This window comes from Heterodontus francisci, chromosome 11, assembly GCF_036365525.1.
Source record: "Heterodontus francisci isolate sHetFra1 chromosome 11, sHetFra1.hap1, whole genome shotgun sequence".
Classification (NCBI taxonomy): domain Eukaryota; kingdom Metazoa; phylum Chordata; class Chondrichthyes; order Heterodontiformes; family Heterodontidae; genus Heterodontus; species Heterodontus francisci.
Genome location: NC_090381.1, coordinates 27,728,720 through 27,751,158, shown reverse-complemented (window position 1 = coordinate 27,751,158; position 22,439 = coordinate 27,728,720). Strand labels below are relative to the sequence as shown.

The following is a 22,439-nucleotide window of genomic DNA, read 5'->3' as shown; positions in this document are numbered from 1 at the left end:
CAGGTTACTGAGTTGGATGATCAGCCATGATCATAATGAATGGCGGAGCAGGCTCAAAGGGCCGAATGGCCTACTCCTATTTTGTATGTTTCACTCTGTAACCTCTTAGTGGGAGTGTAAATCTTATGTTTCACTTTTGTTTTTAAGGTATAAAAGAATTTATAAAGTTCACCAGGATACCTGCTACAAAGAAGTTTGTGAGCCTGTTGTACACAGAAAACCCAGTGAGTATTCACACCTGGAATAACTCACCCTCAAAACCCGGTAATGACTGTGCAATGGGAGAATTTTAATTACCCAGACATTCAGTCCAGTGGTGAGCCATCTGGTATTGAGGAAAGGACAGCTGAAAGAATTGTAGGTATTATAAATGATTGTTTCCTTACAAAACATATTCGTGAGGAAACTGGAGGTGATCAGGCACTAGATTTAGTTTTGATGCACTCTCAGAACTCCTTGTGGTGGAACAGCTGAGTAAAAATGACCACAACATTAAGAGATTCAACTTAATCAGCCAAACGAAATTTGCTGAAAACTTAATGCTAGATCCGGATTTCTGGCAGGCTAGACTTGCAAAGAGGGAAGAAAACCTGAATTTATTCATTAGATGGGAATAGTACAAAACACATAGAATAATCATCCTAATGCAAAACAAACCCAGGAATGTCCCTAGACTTAAAAGTAACAGAGCCAAAGTGGCTAATTGGTCATGTGCAAGGGGAAAAAAAACTAAATTTAAACCAAAACACTTTTACAGACTAACAGAAGATAGTTCTCAGGAGAACAGGAATAGGTATCGAGTTCATCTAAAGGCAACAAAAGCTGATATCAGAGCAGCCAAAAAGACATGAGGAGAGGATAGTAGATAACTGTGGGAACAATAATAAAATTGTTTTCTCCACGTTTGGAGACAGAGGGCCATTAAGGACTGCATAGGGCTGTTGACTATTTCCTCAGACAAATTCAGGTGGACTCCCACAATATGACAGAGAGGTTTTAAATGGCTACTTTGCATCAACGTTCAATCCAATAGATGATGCTCAGTTACTAGTAATACATTGGACAGTTGTCTCTAAAGTAGCAAGTGTCAAAGAGAATGCAAATATAGCTCTGGATTAAATAGTGGGTCCCAAATCAGATTGGGCTGCTGGTGGATGAGTGTGTTCAATGAAATGGGAACTGTGCTCATTGAGCCCCTTCCTCTCATATTCGCTAGCATTTAGTATGGTTCCCAAAGACTGGAGGGAGGCCCATGTGGTGGCAATATTCAATAAGAGCAACAAGTCAGAATAAAATAAAAACAAAATACTGTGGATGCTGGAAATCTGAAATAAAAACAGAAAGTGCGAGAAAAATTCAGCAGGTCTGGCAGCATCTGTGGAGAGAGAAGCAGAGTTAACATTTCAGGCCAGTGACCTTTCATCAGAGCTGGCAAAGGTTATAAATGTAATAGGATATGACCAAGTGAAGCAGAGGTCAGGGGAAGAGAACAAAAGGGAAGATGTGTGATAGGATAGAGGGCCAGAGAGATTAACTGACAAGGTCATGGGACAAAGGAAAAGAGAGTGCACTATTGGTGTGATGAAAGACAAAGCATTAGCCCAGAGGGAGTGTTGATGACAAAATAATGATCAGCCCCAGCCAAAAGCACAAACATGAAAAATAAATTAGGCAGGCACATGGTAAATAAAAGGAATAAAATAAAAAAGGGCCAGTCATGCTCTGAAATTATTCAACTCAATGTTCAGTCAGGTAGGCTGTAGTGTGCCTAATCGGAAAATAAGGTGCTGTTCCTTGAGCTTGCGTTGATGTTCACTGGAGCACTGCAGCAGGCCCAGGACAGAGATGTGGGCAGGAGAGCAGGGGGAAGTGTTGAATTGGCAAGCAACCGGAAGCTCGAGGTCCTGTTTTCGGACTGACCACAAAGTGGTCACCCAATCTGCGTTTGGTCTCCCCGATATAGAGGAGACCACATTGTGTGCAGCGAATACAGTATACTAATTTGAAAGAAGTACAAGTAAATCGCTGATTCACATGAAAGGAGTGTTTGGGGCCTTGGATAGTGAGGAAAATGGAGCTAAAAGGGCAGGTATTACACCTCCTGCTATTGCATAGGAAGGGGGCGAGGTGTTGGGGGTAATGGAGCAGTGGACCAGGGTTTCGCAGAGGGAACAATCCCTTCGGAATGCTGACAGGGAAGGGAGGGGAAGGGAAGATGGGTTTTCTGGTAGCATCACACTGGACATGGAGGAAATGGTCATTTGAATGTGTAGGCTGGTGGGGTGGAAAGTGAGGACAAGGGGAACCCTGTTGCGGTTCTGGGAGGGAGGGGAAGGGGTGAGGGCAGAAGTGTGGGAAATGGGTCAGACACGGTTGAGGACCCTGTCAGCCACAGCGGGGGAGGGGGGGAGGAGGAATTTCTCAGTTGAGGAAAAATGAAGACATATCAGAAACGCTGTTGTGGAAGGTTGCATCATCAGAGCAGATACTTCAGAGACGGAGAAATTGGGAGAGTGCAATGGAGTCCTCACAGGAAGAACGGTGTGAGGTAGTGTATTCGAGGTAGCTGTGGGAGTCAGTGGTCTTATAATGAATATTAGTGGACAGTCTATCCCCAGAAATGGAAACAGAGAAGTCGAGGAAAGGAAGGGAAGTGTCGTAGATGGGTCATGTAAAGGTGATAGAAGGGCAGAAATTTGAAGCAAAGTTGATAAAGCTTTCAAGTTCGGGCAGGAACAGGAAATGGCACCAATACAATCATCAATGTACTGGAAAAAGAGTTGGGGGAGGGGGCCTGAGTAGGACTGGAACAAGGAATGTTCGACATATCCCACAAAAAGACAGGCATAACTAGGCCCCATGAGGGTACCCATAGCAACACCCTTTACTTGAAGGAAGTGAGTGGAGTTGAAGCAGAAGTTGTTCAATGTAAGAACAAGTTCAGCCAGGCAGAGGAGGGTGGTGGTGGATGGGGACTGGTTGGGCCTCTGTTCAAGGAAGAAACGGAGAGCCCTCAGACCGTCCTGGTGAGGGATGGAGGTGTAGAGAGATTGGACATCCATAGTGAAGAGGAGGCGATTGGGGCCAGGAAACTGTAAACTGTCTAAATGAAGTAGGGTGTCAGAAGAGTCATGGATATAGGTGGGAAGAGACTGGACCAGGGGAGAAAAGATAGAGTCAAGATAGGAAGAAATAAGTTCAGTGGGGCAGGAACAGGCTGAAACAATGGGTCTCCCAGGAGGGAGAAGCAGCCTGGCTGAACTTCTTCTTACATTTTTATTTTATTTTATTTTGTTCCATTTTTTTTTTACCATGTGCCTGCCTACTGTTTTTTCATGTTTGTGCTTTTGCCTAGGGCTGCTCATTATTCTGTCATTAACACTCCCTCTGTACTAATGCTTTGTCTTTCATCACATCATTAGCACACTCTCTTTGCCATTGTCCCATGACCTTGTCAGTTAATCTCTCCTGCCCTCTGTCCCTTCTCACAACTTCCATTTTCTTCTCTTCCCCCCCCCCCCACCCCCATTTTACTTGTTTAAAACCTATTGCATTTCTAAACCTTGCCAGTTCTGATGAAAGGTCACTGACCTCAAACATAACTCTGCTTCTCTCTCCACAGATTCTGCCGGACCTGCTAAGTACTTTCTGTTTCTAAGTCAGAATAAAATCTTGCTCTCTTCATTTAACATCCTCCTTAAAATGTACCACTTTGACCAAGCTTTTGGTCACTCTCCTTTGGCTTAGCCTTCAATTTTTGATAATGCCTTTGTGAAGAGTTTGGGGATTTTTCTTCGACATTGAAATGCTCTGTAAATTGAAGTTGTTGTTATTTAACAGACACTACCCATTATAACTTATGCACCCTCCTCTAGCATTCATACACACCCTGTAAAACCCACGCATCCTTTTGTAGCATCCATGAGCTGTATGCCTCAAACCGCGCATGCCATTGAGCGTCCAGACATTGTGCCCATTATAATCCACAATATGTGTCAAACCTCTTGGGGGTTGAAACTATAGATGGGTGGGTTATTAAAGTGAATAGAACTGAATATTGGGCAGTACCACCTGTTTTGCGTCCCAACCCAGGTCGAATTTTACTCCCCAACATTTTCTCCTAACTTGCTCAGGGTATGTTTGCCCATGGTTCAGGGAGTGGTCCCTACCCAAGCTGCAACGCAGGCAGCTATCCAACAATGTGGAAAATTACTCAGGTATGTCCTGTCCACAAAAAGGAGGAAAAATCCAACCCGCACAATTATTGCCCCATCAGTCTACTCTCAATCATCAGCAAAGTGATGGAAAGTGCAATCAAGCAGCACTTACACAGCAGTAACCTGCTCACTGATGCTCAGTTTGTCCGTCAGAGCCACTCGGCTCCAGACATCGTTACAGTCTTGGTCCAAACATGGACACAAGAGCTGACTGCCAGAGGCAAGGCGAGAGTGACTGCCCTTGACAGCAAGGCAGCATTTGACCAAGGGTAGCATCAAGGAGCCCTAGCCAAACTGCAGTCAATGGGAATCGAGGGGGAAAACTCTTCACTGGTTGGAGTCATAACAAGCACAAAGGAAGATGGTTGTGGTTGTTGGAAGCCAATCATCTCAGCCCAGGACATTGCTACAGGAGTTCTTTAGGGTCATGTCCTAGGCCCAACCATCTTCAGCTGCTTCATCAATGATCTTCCCTCCATCATAAGATCAAAAGTGGGGATGTTTGCTGATGATTGCACATGTGCTCAGCACCATTCACAACTCCTCAGATTCTAAAGCTGTACGTGTCGCATACTGCAAGACCTGGAAAACATTCAGGCTTGGGTTGATAAATGGAAAGTAATGTTCATGCCTCACAAGTGCCAGGCAATGACCATCTCCAACAAGAGAGAATCTAACCATCTCCCCTTCACAGTATTACCACCGCTGACTCCCACACCATCAACATCCTAGGGGTTAGCATTGACCAGTAACTTAACTGGAGCAGCTATATAAAGACTGCAGCTGTGAGAGTAGGTCAGAGGCCGGGAATTCAACTCACCTCTTGGCTCCCCAAAGCCTGTCCATCATCTACAAGGCACAGGTCAGGAGTGTGATGGAATACTCTCCATGTGCCTGGATGGGTGCAGCTCCAGCAACACTCAAGAACCTTGACACCATCCAGGACAAAGCAGCCAGCTTGATCGGCACCATGTCCACCATCTTAAATATTCACTCCATTCACCACCCACGCACAGTGGCAGCAGCATGTGCCATCTACAAGATGCACTGCAGCAACTCGCTAAGGCTCCTTTGACAGCACCTTCCAAACCTGCGACTTCTACCACCTAGAAGAGCAAGGACGCTGGCGCGTGGGGACACCACCACCTGCAAGTTCTCCTCCAAGTCACACACCATCCTGACTTGGAACTATATTGCCATTCCTTCACTGTTGATGGATCAAAAACCTGGAACTGCCTCCCAAACAGCACTGTGGGTGTAGCAGCGGTTCACCAGCAACTTCTCAAGGGCAATTAGGAATGGGCAACAAATGTCGGCCTTGCCAGCAATGCTCACATGGTAAAAAAAGGATGACTGCTGCCACAGCTTGTGTCGAGCCAGCTGCAAGCTCTTGATCTCCTCTATTAATTTCACACCGACAACACCAAGACTGTCAACTCAGTAATGTGGAGATGGAATGTTTGACACCTCACACAATGTCACAATGCCAGGCAATGGTGCCCAGTGCATACATCACCTCATTCAACTGCTGTTCCGATGTCACAGTGAAATTAGATGTATGATCACAACCAGGTCCTGGGTATGTAGGGTTCCAACATGTTCGAGTTTGAGAGACACTGCATAAATATTCAATGCTGACTAGATTTGGGAACTGTCCAAAAGTAGAAGGAAGTTCATTATCGCTTCAATTTTTATTTAAATAACTTTTCTCTCTTCTCTAGGAAACAGAAGGCTGTTCAGACATTAACTAATTAACTAAAGGTAAGTTAAAAGCGTTTGCAGGCTCTCATGGTGAGAGCAGTAACATTGAGTCAGGTGATTTTAAAGTTTTACATCATGGGAATTTGCTCTGAAAAGCGCAGTCATTTCCCTGAAAAAAAGAGCTCTTATAAGAAGTGGCAGCCTCGACGTTTCGGGCAGTGTAATCTGCCCGTCGTCTGGAGAAATAACTGGAACAGGTGGAAACAGTGGGTTTATATGTGGTGGAGAATAGGAATGTGGGTGGGATCTTACTGCTGATCAATGATTACATGTTCTTGTTCTTGCTGCTATTGGTCAGCTTATTGTGTTCCTTGGTAGGTCAGTACATGCTGTTGTTCTTGCTGCTGATTGGTCAGTTATTTTATCATGGTAAGTTGATACATACTATTCTTCTTGTCAGGTATGTTGGCGGCAGAGCAGGTGGTGATATGTTTCTTGAGTAGGGGAAGCCAGATATTGCTAGTGAACAAGCCATTGACTTGGGGGACCTTGACATGTTGATAGTTCTGCATAGCCTCCCTGATATTTCTTGTCTTCCAGTGCATAAAATGGATGAGATGAGTTTGGATTTGGAGAATTCAATGTGGTGGTTATTGAGTTGAGCATGCTTGATGATGGTTGACTTGTCCCATTCACTGTGTTTGAAGTAGCTTTGTGTTCCTTGAGACTGGTGTGTAGACTGCGGCCTGTTTCTCTGATGTAGTCAAGTCAGCAGTCGCATGCAATGCTGTAAATTCCTGGTTTGTTGTGAGATAGTTTTTTGTCTTTGTAGGTATGAAGGATTGAGTGGAGCTTCTTGAATGATTGATGTCTGACTTCTTTGTCCACTGACTTGAGTATGCGTTGTAGTCTGTGCGGGGTGGCATTGATGTATGGGAGGCTGACTCTTGTCTTGGTTAAGCTGCAGTGCGAGTAACAGGTGGACGTGTGTTGATCTTATGGGAAGGAAATCCATTGGGTTGAAGTGTAAACTTGATATGGCGCAGTTCTTCTTGTAGATGCTTCTTATCGCTAATGTATAGGATCTTCTGATGAGGACATTGGAGACCGTTTGAAGAGTGAAGGGATGATGAAAAGAACAGTATTGCAGGCATCTACCAGTATGAGAGGGCTTGCAGTAAACTTTGTATACTGGTATGCCGTTTTGATACTTAGTAATGAGAAATGGTAAGGAAAGTTGTTGTTCTGTCTCCACGGTGAAATTGATTTTTGGATGTCAGTTATTAAGATGTTGTAGAAAACTATGAAGATCTCGCCAATCATGTTCCTAATTGATGAAAGTGTAATTAAGAACATAAGAACTAGGAGCAAGAGTAGGCAATTCAGCCCCTCGAGCCTGCTCCGCCTTTCAAGACGATCATGGCTGACCTCATCTCGGCCTCAACTCCACTCCTGCCCGTTCTCCATAACCCGTCAACCCATTTCTAATTAAAAATCTATCTATCTCCTCCTTAAATTTACCCAATGTCCCGGCATCCACCGCACTCTGGGGTAGTGAATTCCACAGATTCACGACCTTTGAGAGAAGTAATTTCTCCTCATCTCTGTTTTAAATCTGCTACCCCTTATCCTAAAACTATGACCTCTCGTTCTAGATTGCCCCACAAGAGGAAACATCTTCTCTATGTCTACTTTGTCAATCCCCTTAATCATCTTATATACCTCAATTAGATCTCCTCTCATTCTTCTAAACTCCAGAGAGTAAAGGCCTAAACTGCTCAATTCTCTCTCTTCATAAGGCAAGCCCCCCCCCCCCATCTCTAGAATCAATCGAGTGAACCTCCTCTGAACTGCCTCCAATGCAACTACATCCTTTCTCAAGTAAGGGGACCAAAACTGTACGCAATACTCCGGGTGCGGTCTCACTAATGCCTTGTACAGTAATTGAATATATTGGAGCCAGAGTTTAAGTTGAAGAGTAGCTGATTGAAATGCTACTTGTTCAAATTCTTCCATGAAAATGTTGGCAACAATTGGTGTCAGTGGAGATCCCATAGCAGCTCCATTTGTTTGTTTAGAATAGGAACCTCGCCATTGAAATGATGTTGAGTTGAGGCATATCAGTAGAAGATTGTAAATCTGGTCCGGTCACATTGCAGTTCTGTTGGATAAGGAAGTGTCTTCTTCTAAGCATTGTTTAATGATAAGACTGGCTTCCAGGACACGTACACTGGTAAACTGTGACTCAACATCAAAACTTACCATTGTATTTGACAGGTTGATTGTGGCTTGCTGTATCCTCTCAATGAAGTGTTTAGAGTTGGTGATGTGTGTGCAGATTTTCCCATTAGTGGCTAGAGAATCTTAGCTAGGTGTTGGGCTGTCTTGTGTGTTGGAGAGCCTTTGGTGGAAACAGTAGGTCGTAGTGGAGCATTTGGTTTATGGATCTTGGGTTGTCTGAATAAAACTGTACAGGAAGAAGAAGCAATATGGAGTTTGTTGTATAAAGACTTGGGTAGAACATTGTCCTTGTGTAGAGAGAGAAACTTGCTGTTAATCTTCCTCTCGATGGCTAGTGTAGTGTCCCTGGGAAATTCTTGTATGTGTCTGTGCTGCAGAGCTGTTGAATCTTGTTGCTATGCTCATTTCGGTCCATGACGATGGTGGTATTTTCCTTGTCGGCGGTGACTATATGAACTGAAGTGTCTAACCAAAGTTCGTGAAGTGCTGCTTTCTCTATTTTGATGATTTTGGATTTGGATTGTTTCGCTGTGGAGAGAGCTTGAGTAACTTGGAGTCGTATGTTACGTGCAGCTGCTTGGTTGAGCATCTTGAGACTTGGTTCAATCGGTTGAATAATCTCCTTGATAGGAATTTGCTTGGGAGCCACAGAAAATTGGTGGTGTTGTAAATAGTAAGGAGGAAAGCCTTAGATTACAGGACGATATAGATGGGCTGGTAAGATGGACGGAGCAGTGGCAAATGGAATTTAATCCTGAGAAGTGTGAGGTGTTGCATTTTGGGAGGACTAACAAGGCAAGGGAATATACAATGCATGGTAGGACACTAGGAAGTACAGAAGGTCAGAGGGACCTTGGTGTACTTGTCCATAAATCACTGAAGGCAGCAGCATAGGTAGATAAGGTGGTTAGGAAGGCATATGGGATACTTGCCTTTATTAGCCGAGGCATAGAATATAAGAGCAGGGAGGTTATGATGGAGCTGTATAAAACACTAGTTAGGCCACAGCTAGAGTACTGTGTACAGTTCTGGGCACCACACGATTTAAGGATGTGATTGCACTAGAGAGGGTGTAGATCAGATTCATCAGGATGTTGCCTTAGCTGGAGCGTTTCAGGTATGAAGAGAGACTGAAAAGGCAAGGGTTGTTTTCCTTTGAGCAGAGAAGGCTGAGGGGAGATATGATTGAGGTATACAAATTTATGAGGGGCATTGATAGATTAGATAGGAAGAAACTTTTTCCCTTCGCGGAGGGGTCAATAACCAGATTTAAAATAAGGGGCAGGAGGTTTAGAGGGGATTTGAGGAAAAAGATATTCACCCAGAGGGTGGCTGGAATCGAACGCACTGCCTGAAGAGGTGGTAGAGGCAGGAATCATCACAACATGTAGAAGTATTTAGATGAGCACTTGAAACGCCATAGCATACAAGGCTACGGGCCAAGTGCTGGAAAATGGGATTAGAATAGGTAGGTGCTTGATGTCTGGTACAGATACGATGGGCCGAAAGGCCTGTTTCTGTGCTGTATGACTCTATGACTCTAAAGCTTAAGCCAAAGCTAGAATCTGCTTTTCACTTGGTGTGAGTTTCTGTTGGCTAAGGTTGACGACAGTCCTAGTAGAAGGATTGGTTGTTGTTGTAGGTTGTGTTTTGCTTGAGTCATATTCGGCCAGCTTCACAGAATTATAGAATTGTTATAGTGCAGAAGGAGACCCATCGTGTCCGCACCAGTTCTCCAAAAGAGCAATTTACTCAGTTCCATTCCCCTGCCTTCTCCCCGTAACCCTGCACATTTTTCCTTTTCAGACAACTGTCTAATTCCGTTTTGAATGCTTCAATTGAACCTGCCTCCACCAGACTCAGGCAGTGCATTTCAGACCTTAACCAATCGCTGTGTGAAAAAGTTTTTCCTCATGTCACTTTTGCTTCTCCTACCAAATACTTTAAATCTGTGCCCTCTCGTTCTCGATCCCTTCACAAGTGGGAACCGTTTCTCTCTATCTACTCTGTCCAGACTCCTCATGATTTTGAATACCCCTATCAAATCACCTCTCAGCCTTCTCTTCTCCAAGGAAAACAGTCCTAACTCCTCCAATCTATCTTCATAACTGAAGTTCTTCATCCCTGGAACCAGTCTCATGTATCTTTTCGGTGCTCTCTCCAATGCCCTCACGTCTTTCCTAAAGTGCGACGCCCAGAACTGAACTCAGTACTCCAGCTGAGGCCAAACTAGTGTCTTATACAAGTTCAACATAATGTCCTTGCTCTTGTACTCTCTGCCCCTATCAATAAAGCCCAGGATACTGTATGCTTTATTAAATGCTCTTTCAATCTGTCCTGCCTTCTTCAATGATTTATGCACATATACACCCAGGTTCCTCTGCTCCTGTACCCCTTTTAGAATTGTACCCTTTGTTTATATTGTCTTTCCATGTTCTTCCTACCAAAATGAATTACTTCACATTTCTCTGCATTGAACTTCATTTGCCACCTGTCTACCCATTCCACCAACTTGTCTATGTCCTTTTGGAGTTCTACACTATCCTCCCCACAGTTCACAATGTCTCCAAGTTTTGTGTCATCTGCAAACTTTGAAATTGTGCCCTGTACACCAAGTTCTATTTCATTAATATGTATCAGGAAAAGCATGGGTCCCAATACTAACCCCTGGGGAATTCTCCTACAAACATTCTTCCAGCCCGAAAAACATCCACTCTTTGTTTCCTGTCATTCAGCCAATTCCATATCCATGTTGCTACCATCCCTTTTATTCTATGAGCTATAAGTTTGCTTACAGGTCTGTTGTGTGGCGCTGTATCAAACGCCTTTTGAAAGTCCATGTACACCACATCAACAGCATTGCCTTCATCAACCCTCTCTGTTACCTGCTCAAAAAACTCCAACAAATTAGTTAACATGATTTTCTCTTAAGAAAACCATGCTGGCTTTCCTTAATTAACCCACATTTGTCCGTGTGACTATTAATTTTGTCCCAATTTTTTTTTAGAAGTTTCCCTACCACCGAGGTTAAACTAACTGGCCTGTAGTTGCTGGGCTTATCTTTACACCATTTTTTGAACAAGGGTGTGACGTTTGCAATTCTCCAATCTTCAGGCACCATCCCAACATCTAAGGAAGACTGTAAAATTATGGCCAGTGCCACTGCGATTTCTACCCTCACTTCCCTCAGTATCCTTGGATGCATCTCATCTGGTCCTGGTGCTTTATCCGCTTTAAGTACAGACAGCCTATCTGATACATCGTCTTTATCAATTTTAAACCCTTCTAGTGTCTAAATTACCTCCTCTTTCACCATTGCATCTTCTTCCTTGATAAAGAGAGATGCAAAGTATTCATTTGATATGTCAGCTATGCCCTCTGCCTCCATGTGTAAATCCCCTTTATGGTCCCTAGAGGCCCCACTCCACCTTTTACCACCCTTTTACTATTTATATGTCCACAGAAAACTTTAGGATTTCCTTTAATGTTAGCTGCCAGTCTCTTTCCATGCTCTCTCTCTTTGCTTCTCTTATTTGCTTTTTCACTTCCCCTCTGGACCTTCTATATTCAGCCTGGTTCTCAATTGTATTTTCTACCTGGCACCTGTCATAAGTTCACTTTTTCTTTAGCTTACTCTCTACCTCTTTTGTCATCCAGGGATTTCTGGATTTGTTTGCCCTACCTTTTCCCTTCGAGGGAACATACCTTGACTGCCCGCACTATCTCTTCTTTGAAGGTAGCCCATTGTTCAGTACCAGTTTTCCTGCCAAATTTTGACTCCAATGTATTCACTCCAGCTCCATTCTTACCCCCATGAAGTTGGCTTTCCCCCAGTTAATTATTCTTTGTCCTTTTCCATAGTCAGCTTAAACCTTATGATACAATGATCACTATCCCCTAAATACTCTTCTACTGATACTTGATCCACTTGGCCCACCTCATTCCCAAGAACCAGGTCTAGCAGTGCCTCCTTTCTCGCTGAGCTTGTAACATACCGCTGTAGAAAATTTTCCTGAACACTCTCTAGGAACTCTTGCCCCTCACTGCCCTTTACACTACTACTATCCCAGCCTATGTTTGGATAATTAAAGTCCCCTATTATAACTTGTTGAAATTATTGATTTATTGAACTTATTGCAGCAAGCAATTAAGAAGGCAAATGGTATGTTGGCCTTCATTGCAAGGGGATTTCAGTACAGGAGTAAAGATGTATTGCTTCACTTGTGTAAAGCCTTGGCGAGACCGCACCTGGAGTATTGTGTACAGTTTTGGTCTCTATCTAAGGAAGAATATAGTGCCATCGAGGGAGTGCAACAGAGGTTCACCAGACTAATCCCTGGGATGGTGGGATTGTCTTATGAGGAGAGATTGCAGAAACTGGGCCTGTATTCTCTAGAGTTTTGAAGAATGAGAGGTGATCTCATTGAAACTTACAAAATTCGTACAGGGCGTGTCGGGTTAGATGTGGATAGGATGTTTCCTCTGGCAGGTGAGTCTAGAACCAGGGGACACCAGTCTCAGAATAAGGGGCAGGCTATTTAAGAGATGAGCAGGAATTTCTTTGCTCAGAGGGTGGTGAATCTTTGGAATTCTCTACCCCAGAGGGCTGTGGAAGCTCAATCATTGAGCATGTTCAAGACAGAAATCGATAGTTTTCTGAATATTAACGACACACAAAGGATATGAGGATAGTGGGGAAAAATGGCGTAGAGGTAGATGATCAGCCATGATCTGTTTGAATGTTGGAGCAGGCTCGACAGGCCAAATAGTCTACTCCTGCTCCCATTTCCTATGATTTGTTTGATGTGGTCTGTGTAGGAAGCTTTCTGAAATGAGATTGCATTTGGTTCCTTGATTTTGTTGAGGTCTTGGAGTTGTAATTTCCTTGGTTAAGTCTTCTTCAGCACAAAAGATAACTGTGTTATCTACAACAAGAACTGCTCCATATCAATATACACTTCAACTCAGTGGATTTCCTTTCCATAAGATCAACACACATCCACCTGTTACTTGCACTGCAACAATTACCACAACCAAGACAAGAGTCAGCCTCCCATACATCAGCACCACGTCGCATGGACTACAATGCATACTCAATCAGTGGACATAAAAGTGCAACATAAGTCATCGAAGAGGCTCCTTCATACCACAAAGACAAGAAACCATCTCACAACAAAGCGGGACTTTACAGCATTCCATGCGACTGCTGACACGTCTATGTTGGAGAACCAAGCCACAGCCTACACACCAGTCTCAAGGAACACAAAGCCTGTTTCAAACACCGTCACTGGGACAAGTCAACCATCATCAAGCATGCTCAACTCAATAACCACTGCATTGAATGGTCCAATTCCAAACTCATCTCATCCATTGTATGCGCTGGCAGACAAGACAAGTCAGGGAGGCTATGGAGATCTACCAACATGTCAAGGTCCCCCAAGACAGTGGCTTGCTCATTCGCAATATCTGGCTACCGCTACTCAAGAAACATATCACCTGCTCTGCAGCCAACATACCCCGACAAGAAGAATCGTATGTACCAACATATCACGGAACACAATTAGCCGAGCAATAGCAACAAGAACTTGTAATGACCTATCAGCAGTAAGATCCCGCCCACATTCCCATTCTCTACCACATATAAACCCACTGTTTCCACCCATTCTAGTTATTTCTCCAGACGACAGGCAGAGTATGCTGCCTGAAACGTCGAGGCTGCCACTTCTACTAAGAGCTCTTTTTTTTTCAAGAAAACAACTTCTCTTTTCAGAAACCATAAAATCGTCTTACTCAGTGTTTAAGATAAGTTTGTCTCATGGATAAATCAGTTTCATTTACATATGTATGGAGCAAACATTACATTTGTGTGCGTTTGTAGTTGTGCGTCACGCTATATATATGTCGTCAGCATACGTGTCACATCATTTTTAATGCACATTTGTTACATCACTTGGAATTGTGATATTGTGTATTGTGAAATAATGTAGTTTTTTTGTGATAGGAAACAGAATGGATCCCCGCTTCTTTCACAAAGTGTCCACAGGGTATCGTGCATGTGAAATGTACATGTGTAGTGTCATGCATATAATATGCATGTGTGATATGCATACTGTCAATTGTGCTTTTATATCACAGTTAATGTGTGCACACTTTTGTATGTATGTGTTTAAAATCTTAGTGTAATATATGTATGCAGTAGGACAGTATACTATGTATATGTATATCAGTGTGATTCTGTATGTAGTATCAGTGTATTATGTATATAATTCCACACGAAGTATGTATCTAATATTCCCCTGTGACCTGTATATCTCTAATATTCAGACAGCGTAATGTATGAGATGAATTGTGCATCACCTTATTTCTATCTGTGATACTGCCTGAAAGCTCTCCCAGGATGTTTTCACTATTTTTGCTGGGTTTTGACAGGATTAAAAAAAAATCAATTTTTTCACAGGCACCGTTTCTAATGTCCCTAACAAGTCAGGCCAAAGGCCTCTAACTCTTGTTAGTGTCCTCCTTCGTCTTTTAAATCTCTTGGCCTCTGATCTTAAATGGAACTCCCTCATGTCTGCATAGTGATAGCACAATTTTCTGACAAAGCATTCTTATTTCCTACTGAATGTGATAAAGCCCATCTAAGGGTGGGGAGAATCTTCCAACACCCTTCTCTCACTTTTGGACAAGACACAATAAAGTTCTTGTCATCTGACAGTTGTTTCTATTCTTCTCTCTATATTCCAACCCCTCTTTCTCCTCATCACAGCTTTTCTTGTCTGCTTGTATTTCAGTGATACTGTTATGACCATTGCTTCTCTGAACTTCACTCTTTTCCTCTCTACAGACAGTGGTATACACATTGTACCTCCTGTTAGTATCTTCATTGGTTTAAATCAAGACTCATTGCATTATTTCCTATTATACATCATTCATTCACAGTACCTCAAGCCTGCCTTCCACAGTCTTTCCTTTCTCCGACAACCCTTTAGACTTTTTTAAACTCACACATGATGCTATGTAGTAATTACTTTGTTATCCTACACTTCCTTTCTACTCTTTTCAATCTTGATGGCACCTGTCCTGTGGGCCTCAGGCCTATTGCCTAGGTTTCTCAATAAGCCAAAACATTGTTCCCACCACCACCACCTTCCCACCCACACCCCCTTTAACAATTTTAAGATGATAGGAAGATTCTTTAAGTGCTGGGATCTCCCCTCATTCACACTGAGATGTTCTTTATGTTTTAGGGCCTTCTAGCTGATGTACGTAAGGAGATCACAAATCTGAAGACATCAGAAGAATGGGTGCTAGTTAATCAAATCCACCACAAGTTAACGCATTGTAAAGATGAGGCCACCCATTCAAGAGTCAGCCATAATGTCTTAGTGTTGCTGTGTTCAATTTGAGGATGTCAAAGTACAGAATACCAGGACGGTTGAAATCTGATCAACACATAACCAACTAACTGAAGAAGAATGCGTGTGTGGAAGGAAGGCAGGGAGGGGAGAACAGGTGCATGTATTCTTATTTGTCTTTGTGTTCAAGCAGAGAGAGGCGAGTGAGTAAATGATTGTGTGAATGAATGCTTGTGGTACATGGGTGCATTTGAGTGTGCATGTGTCTGTGCGTTCACTTCTGTAAGTCTGCTGTGTGTAAATTCTTCAAGCCGAGAGACAAGACTGCTGAGAATTTGAATTATGTTGTCATTGTGGTAGCATTGTGCAGACTTCAATCGTAAAAGTGAGGCTCCAATATATTGTGTATAGAAAAGAGCCCCTTAGACTGCCTGACAGCGTGCTTAAAACCCCTACCTCCCTTGCTGTACCAATGTGGTATTTCCATTCATGTTAAGCTTGTGCTAGTTAGAAATTAAAATATTACAACAGTTCTGCGGCATGCACTCATCACTTATTTGCGGGGACCTGGGTTGAGATTGCCCTGATTGTCTTCATTTAAGATCTATGGAACCTGGTTAGGGCACAAGAGAATCTTCCGTCGCCCACCCTAAGTTGAATGATGCTAACCACCCAGTCCTCATCAGAGAGAGGATATCTTCATCCCATCAGTGTGAGCTGAATTTGAATCATGGTCCCAGAATTTACAGTACCTAACCAAATTAACTACTTAGTCTCTGTTAGCGAGCGACCTTACAATTGGACCATGGAAGTTTGCAGCACAGAAAGTGGCCAACATGCCTGTGCCGGCTGTTAGCTCGAACAATCTAAAACTAATTCCATTGTCCACCTCTCCACATAACTCTGTATCTTCCTCTGCTTCAAATGTTTATCTACACTTCCTTTAGAAGATTTAGAACAATCTGTCTCTGCAGCAATATATTCCATTCTCCTAACAGCTGTCTGCATAAAGAAGTTCCTCCTAATCCCTCTCCCCACTCACTTAGTGACAGTTTTAAATTGATGACTCTTTGTCGCTGAATTGCCAGCCATCTTTCCCCCTATTCACGATCAAAGCCATTCATAATTGTAAAAACCTCAATTAAATCTCCTCTTAGTCTTTCCTGCTCCAGGTGAAATAGTCTCAAATCCTACCAGTATCAGAGGATTTGAACGCAGTGAAATGGCAGTCTCTAATCTGTCGAGGCTGCTGTTAAAGAGGGAAGGTCTTCATCCCTGGGCCACACTACCAAAGGTGGGCTTTTATATGACATCAAATGCCCCTCAGCCAGTCTGCTCAATTATTGACATAGCAACACTTTATTACAACAAAATCAGAACCAGGCTTTCTGTTACTGTGTTTTCTTACATTACTTGTCATTAGGTTGCAGAGATGAGTGGCTGACTATGTGCAGTGTACTGATTGTTGGAAATTGTGCGCCTGGATGAAGATTGTATACTCCAGTGATTCCTGAACCATGGATATTGTAGAATGTAAGGGGAAGCTCAGAGTTTAATTACAGTGGAATTTTATGGTTATATGTTTGTCAGAATTCAACTGGACGTCTCTGACACCCGACAGCCTGTAATATAGTGCAGTTTGTCGAATCAAGGGCGTAGATTTTCAACGTGGTTCTGGGTATAAAAATGGCATGCTGATTGGCTGTCCCTTTTGGAAATTGCCTTATTTTCATTCCCATTGATTTCAAAGGACTGAATTTTACTGTATTTTGACATTGATAAACAGTGTTGGCACTGTGACCTTTGACACTGGTACATTTCTCTGCCCGCGCGCCCCCCCCCCCCCCCCTCCCCAATGAAGTGACATATTACAACTCTGAAATCCCATACCATTATGACTAAGGCACGTAATGTAAAGACAATGTATTCACCTCCGAGTCAAGGTCTGGCATCCCTTAATGTGATGATATGGCTCCATTACTTGTTAAGAAACTATCTTAAGGATCCTTAGTCCCCAGAGACCCTATCGGCAATATGTCCAAGACCTGCATCCAGCACTTGAGTGCAAAGTGAGCCAGAATTTGTCAAAATTAATGACCAAATATCATTCATGTTGTACTGGGGAGAGATCATCTTATTTGACTAGCTTAAGTTGGGCTGTAGTCATGCAACACAGTACACTATCCTGGTACCTAATGACTTGAAGCATATATTCACTTACCCCGCACTTCACACGTTCATGCTATTCATAACCTCTCAGTGAGACCAGTGATGATAGCGATATGTTCGAGCATTTGTTAATATTCCCTGAAATGTTTTTTTAACTGTTTCTTCCACACAGTGGTCTCACAACATCCATATGGTGAACTGTACTGATGTTACACCAATGGAAAATGAGTTGGGCCTCCAGTACTCTGGAGAGGTATTTACACCGCAATTTTATGGGTCATCTTATTTACATATCCATTGAAGCAGTGATTGGTATAAAACGGGAGTAATCTGCTGGGGTAAGGGAAATTAGAGTGCAGACTTTAAAGAAGCCAATTCCAGTTGAAGACTGCAGCAGGAGGCTGGGGGAGCAGCAGGAACGATGCTTGACTCACTCAGTTGACTGTCAGCTGGCTTGACCAGATGTCTCATGATTTTCTTTTCTGCCACTTTGCAATCATGTTTGCTCTGCCATGTTCTCATGTTAATCAACAAAGGGATCAAGCGATGGCACAGAGATCACAGAGAAGATGCCACAATCTCATATAATCCAATATGAATCAAATAGTGCCGAGGAGAGACAGTGCTGGGTGTCCATGGTAGGAAACCTATCAAAAAGATCACTCTTGCCATGTGGAGGGAGATGGCATTGACACTGAATGGCAATTCCCTCACACCCAGGACACCAGCAATGCACAATTTCAGAGACACGATCAGGGTAGGCAGGGTAACCTGTCACTCTCGCCCTCCTTGGCTACCAGCATGCTCTTCACCTTCTAAAGATTAACAGTTGTACTAATAACCCTTCACAATGTACTCTTGACAAGTGTGTCTTTTGAGTCTACAGCCACTGTTTTGTTATTTTGTTCAGCACCATTTGTGACTCCTCACATACTGAAACAGCCTGTGTCCAGATGCAGCAAGACCTGGACAACATCCAGGCTTGGGCTGATAGGTGGCAAGTAACATTCGCGCCACACAAGTGCCAGGCAATGACCATCTCAAACTAGAGAGAATCTAACCATCTCCCTTTAATGTTCAATGGCATTACTATCGATGAATCCCGCACTGTCAACATCACGGGGGTTACCGTCGACCAGAAGCTGAACTGGACCAACCACATAAATGCTACAAGAGCAGGTCAGGGGCCAGGAATGCCGTGGTGAGCAACTCACCTCCTGACTCCCCAGTGCCTATCCACCATCTACAAAGCACATGTCAGGAGTGTGATGGAATATTCTCTACTTGCCTGGATGGGTGCAGCTCCAACAACACTCAAGAAGCTCAACACCATCCAGGACAAAGCAGCCCGCTTGATTGGCACCCCATCCACCACCTTCAAAATTTACTCCCTGCACCACCATTACACAGTGGCAGCAGTGTGTACCATCTACAAGATGCACTGCAACAACTCACCAAGGCTGCTTCGACAGCACCTTCCAAACCTGTGAACTCGACCACCTAGAAGGACAAGGGCAGCAGATGCATGAGAACACCACCACTTGCAAATTCCCCTCCAAGCCACACGTCATCCTGACTTGGAACTATATCACCGTTCCTTCACTGTCGTTGGATCAAAATCCTGGAACTCCCTAACAGCGCTGTGGGTGTAGCTACACCCCGAGGACTGCAGCAGTTCAAGAAGGCAGCTCACCACCACCTTCTCAAGGGCAGTTAGGGATGGGAAATAAATGCAGGTCTAGCCAGTGATGCCCACATCCCACGAACGAATCTCAAAAAAAATTGTAGTATCAGGAAAGCTTTCTCTTCATTGGTATCTGCAGTTGACACCACGAAGAGCAAATTTTGGTACCAAACAAAAAGTTACTTGCCCCAATTACAAAGTAAAAATATGCCTAAAAAGGCATGGAATTTTCTAGGTCAAAGTATTGAAGATTAATGGTTTAACTGCCCATCTTTTACCTTGTAAAAGCCACTGGCACAAATATAACAACATTTGTGGGTTAAATTATTTTGTTTGACTTTGATAAACATGATCATGTGGTACAGGACATGGCATCCTTTGACTTATTCTTCTCCCTTATTTGTCCATCTTACACTGATTGAGGATCCACAATCTGTGATCATTATAAGGAATGGGACTGGGAATGAAAAATACACAATGTGACAGTCCACTTTTTGCATGAGTGTGATCCAGTTAAGCCCCCATCCCTAAAACACCAAAGTAGAGAAGGCAAAGTCTTTTTCTGATAACTCACTCTGAGGAATTGCCAGTGAACCTTTGCCTTGACAATCTATGGTACATCATGGAGAAATGGCAAAACACACAGCTTGTCTTGATTTGTAAACTGAACATAGGAATTGTGAAATAAAATTTGCCCAGGGTCAATCTCATTCACCTTCTACCATCCTGTAGTCACACGATATAATCTTAATGGAATTGTTGTCTCTATCAATTAGACTAGAACTGACCAAGACACGAGGCTGAGAAAATCCCAGTGATGGGGTGTTTTGGAAAGCACAAGTTCAAAGTCACCTGTTCCTCCCAAGCATGCTACACTTACCACAAGCCATGTCTCACACTACACAAATTGCTTGCAAGCACTTTATTACTCCAATGCTGATGGTAATGATGGTGAGTTCCGGGTGACTGTTGACTTGGTTACTCTCTGATCTTGTTCTCAACTACTCAGAGACCCCAGTCTATCTCATGTTTACTGATAATCTGCCATGCTTGATGTAGGAATTTGTTTGTATTCTGTAGTTTGCTTTCCTGTTCCTTTGCTGAAGTGAATTACTCTTCCTAGGGTAAAGTTCTACCTCTACCACCTTGCCTACAAGGCCATTCCTTTCATGTACATCTATGTTATGTTGTCGAGCTATTCAACTATCAGGAGCATTGGAGCACATCCTAATCCTGCCCTCATTAAGCATTTACACATGAACACTTTCCGAAATGAAACACTGGATGGCGATTAAGCTGATGTTCTCACCTTCTCTCACCCTAATTCTTGGACCATGCGTGTCTACTTTTTATTACAGATATTATCATCATTGACAGATCTGAAGTTCCCCAGATCGAGCAGGATCTGAAAGATGCATGAGACATGCATATGAGGCTTTGTCCTGTCCTGTGTCAATTGAATTGGTATCGTAAAATTTAGGTAATTAGATCTCTGTTCATGTCTTCCTTCCAATAAATAGAGGAGCATTCTGGAAATATAGGGGAGTATCTTTGAGGTTAAACCCTAATCTTTTCTGATTGAATACATCATTTGATTTACCCCCTTCCAGCTTATTCTGTTACTCAATATAAATTACAGGATGCAATGGCCACATCTACAAAATCTATCTAAACCTATTTTAGATGAGGCAATATTTCCCCCTTCCTGAAGCATGTGAATGGTCAGGCACATGAATGGCAAGTCACGTGAATAATTTAGTTGCTGCGTCATAGGCTGTGGAAAAACTGTAGAAAGTGTGTAGCCAGGGTTGGGCTTGGATGGTGAGCCTTACAGGGAGCCTCTTACCTATCATTCTTGGGTTCCCCATCCATTCCCTGGATCCAAAACTCAATCCTTGTAGTTCCTCTTTACAATTATTTGTATTCTCCCCATGCACTGATGTCCTCCTAGATAGCCAAATACATTGCAGCTCAAGTGATTTAGGCCATGGTTTGGAGACGCACTGCACTGGGCCCTCTGCTACTCTTACTTGTGATTTGATACTAGTTTGTGTTTACAATTTTAAGCTATCTTATTTCACACTCTTGTTAAAGTTTGCCTTTTCCTTTGGAGATCTGTTCTGACACTCATTCCTCAGCCTGTTGTCAGTTTGTGGACAGAGAGGATTATTATTCCCTGTTGCTGCACGTTTCCTTCAATCTGTGAAGGTCTTTTCTGTGTTCTATATTAAATGTGAGTGTCGCATTGTAGTTCAGTGTATCGACTAGTTTTATTGAAAATAAAACCTTTGTGTGAATATCTAACCAGGTGCATGTTGTTTGATTTCACTGATAACATTTTCCTGTGAAATTTATACTCATCAAGTTGAAGGATATTAGCACTGTGGAATGGAACACTTGCTATTTTGGGTACCCTGTGGTAAAATCAAGCATGGATTAGATACAAAATAAAGCTCCCGCTACACTTTCCCATCTAACACTCTGTTATGACCAGGTGAGAAAGGGGTCTAGGGTTCCCTCTCAGCCTTCACCTGGTCTTACCGTAACAGGGTTTAACTTTAAACACACTTTTCTTTTTTAGCTCCCCCTTAGTGAATCCTTGTTCACTAAATTCCAATTGTAAGGCAAAGAAACTAACCAAACAGGTTTTCTTAGGTTTAAAGAAAAAAGATTGAACTTTATTAAACTTAAACTCTAATTTAGTTAACGCCCACGGATACATGACGTGCCCACGCTAGCATGCATACGCGATTCATGCATGCAGATCGAGACAGAAAAGAACAGAAGAAATAAAGTAGAAAAGTTTGAGACAATATCTGAAGATGGTTTTGGTTACAGTTCTTCGAGCTCGCTGTAAAGTCCTTGATTGTAGGTAGCTCTTGCTTTTCATTAGGGCCCAGTATTCTTCTTAAACCTTGTTCGATGTAAGGGTCTTTTCTCTCTTGAAGTTCTTGTATCCTCAGTGGGTCCAGAGGCTTGTGAGAAAGAGATGGGAGCAGACAGGAGAGGTCTTCTCATTCCAGGAGCAAACAGTCTTTCTCTAGTTCAAAATCTTTGTGGCTAGTTAAAAAA

The 22,439-nt window shown here is 43.0% G+C and overlaps 1 protein-coding gene across 6 annotated transcripts in view; it reads left to right on the top strand.

The window, feature by feature from the left end:
* sned1 (sushi, nidogen and EGF-like domains 1) overlaps positions 1–21,655 on the top strand; it is a 236,062-nt gene extending 214,407 nt beyond the window's left edge. For 3 of the 6 annotated variants that reach the window (XM_068041845.1, XM_068041846.1, XM_068041841.1), the window contains 3 exons: positions 148–224; positions 5,939–5,978; positions 15,407–21,655. In XM_068041845.1, coding sequence (XP_067897946.1) covers positions 148–224; positions 5,939–5,964 — 103 coding nt within the window. In that variant the 3' untranslated portion in view covers positions 5,965–5,978; positions 15,407–21,655. The other 3 variants (XM_068041842.1, XM_068041844.1, XM_068041843.1) reach the window with 3 other exon arrangements.
* The last annotated feature ends 784 nt before the right edge of the window (positions 21,656–22,439 follow it).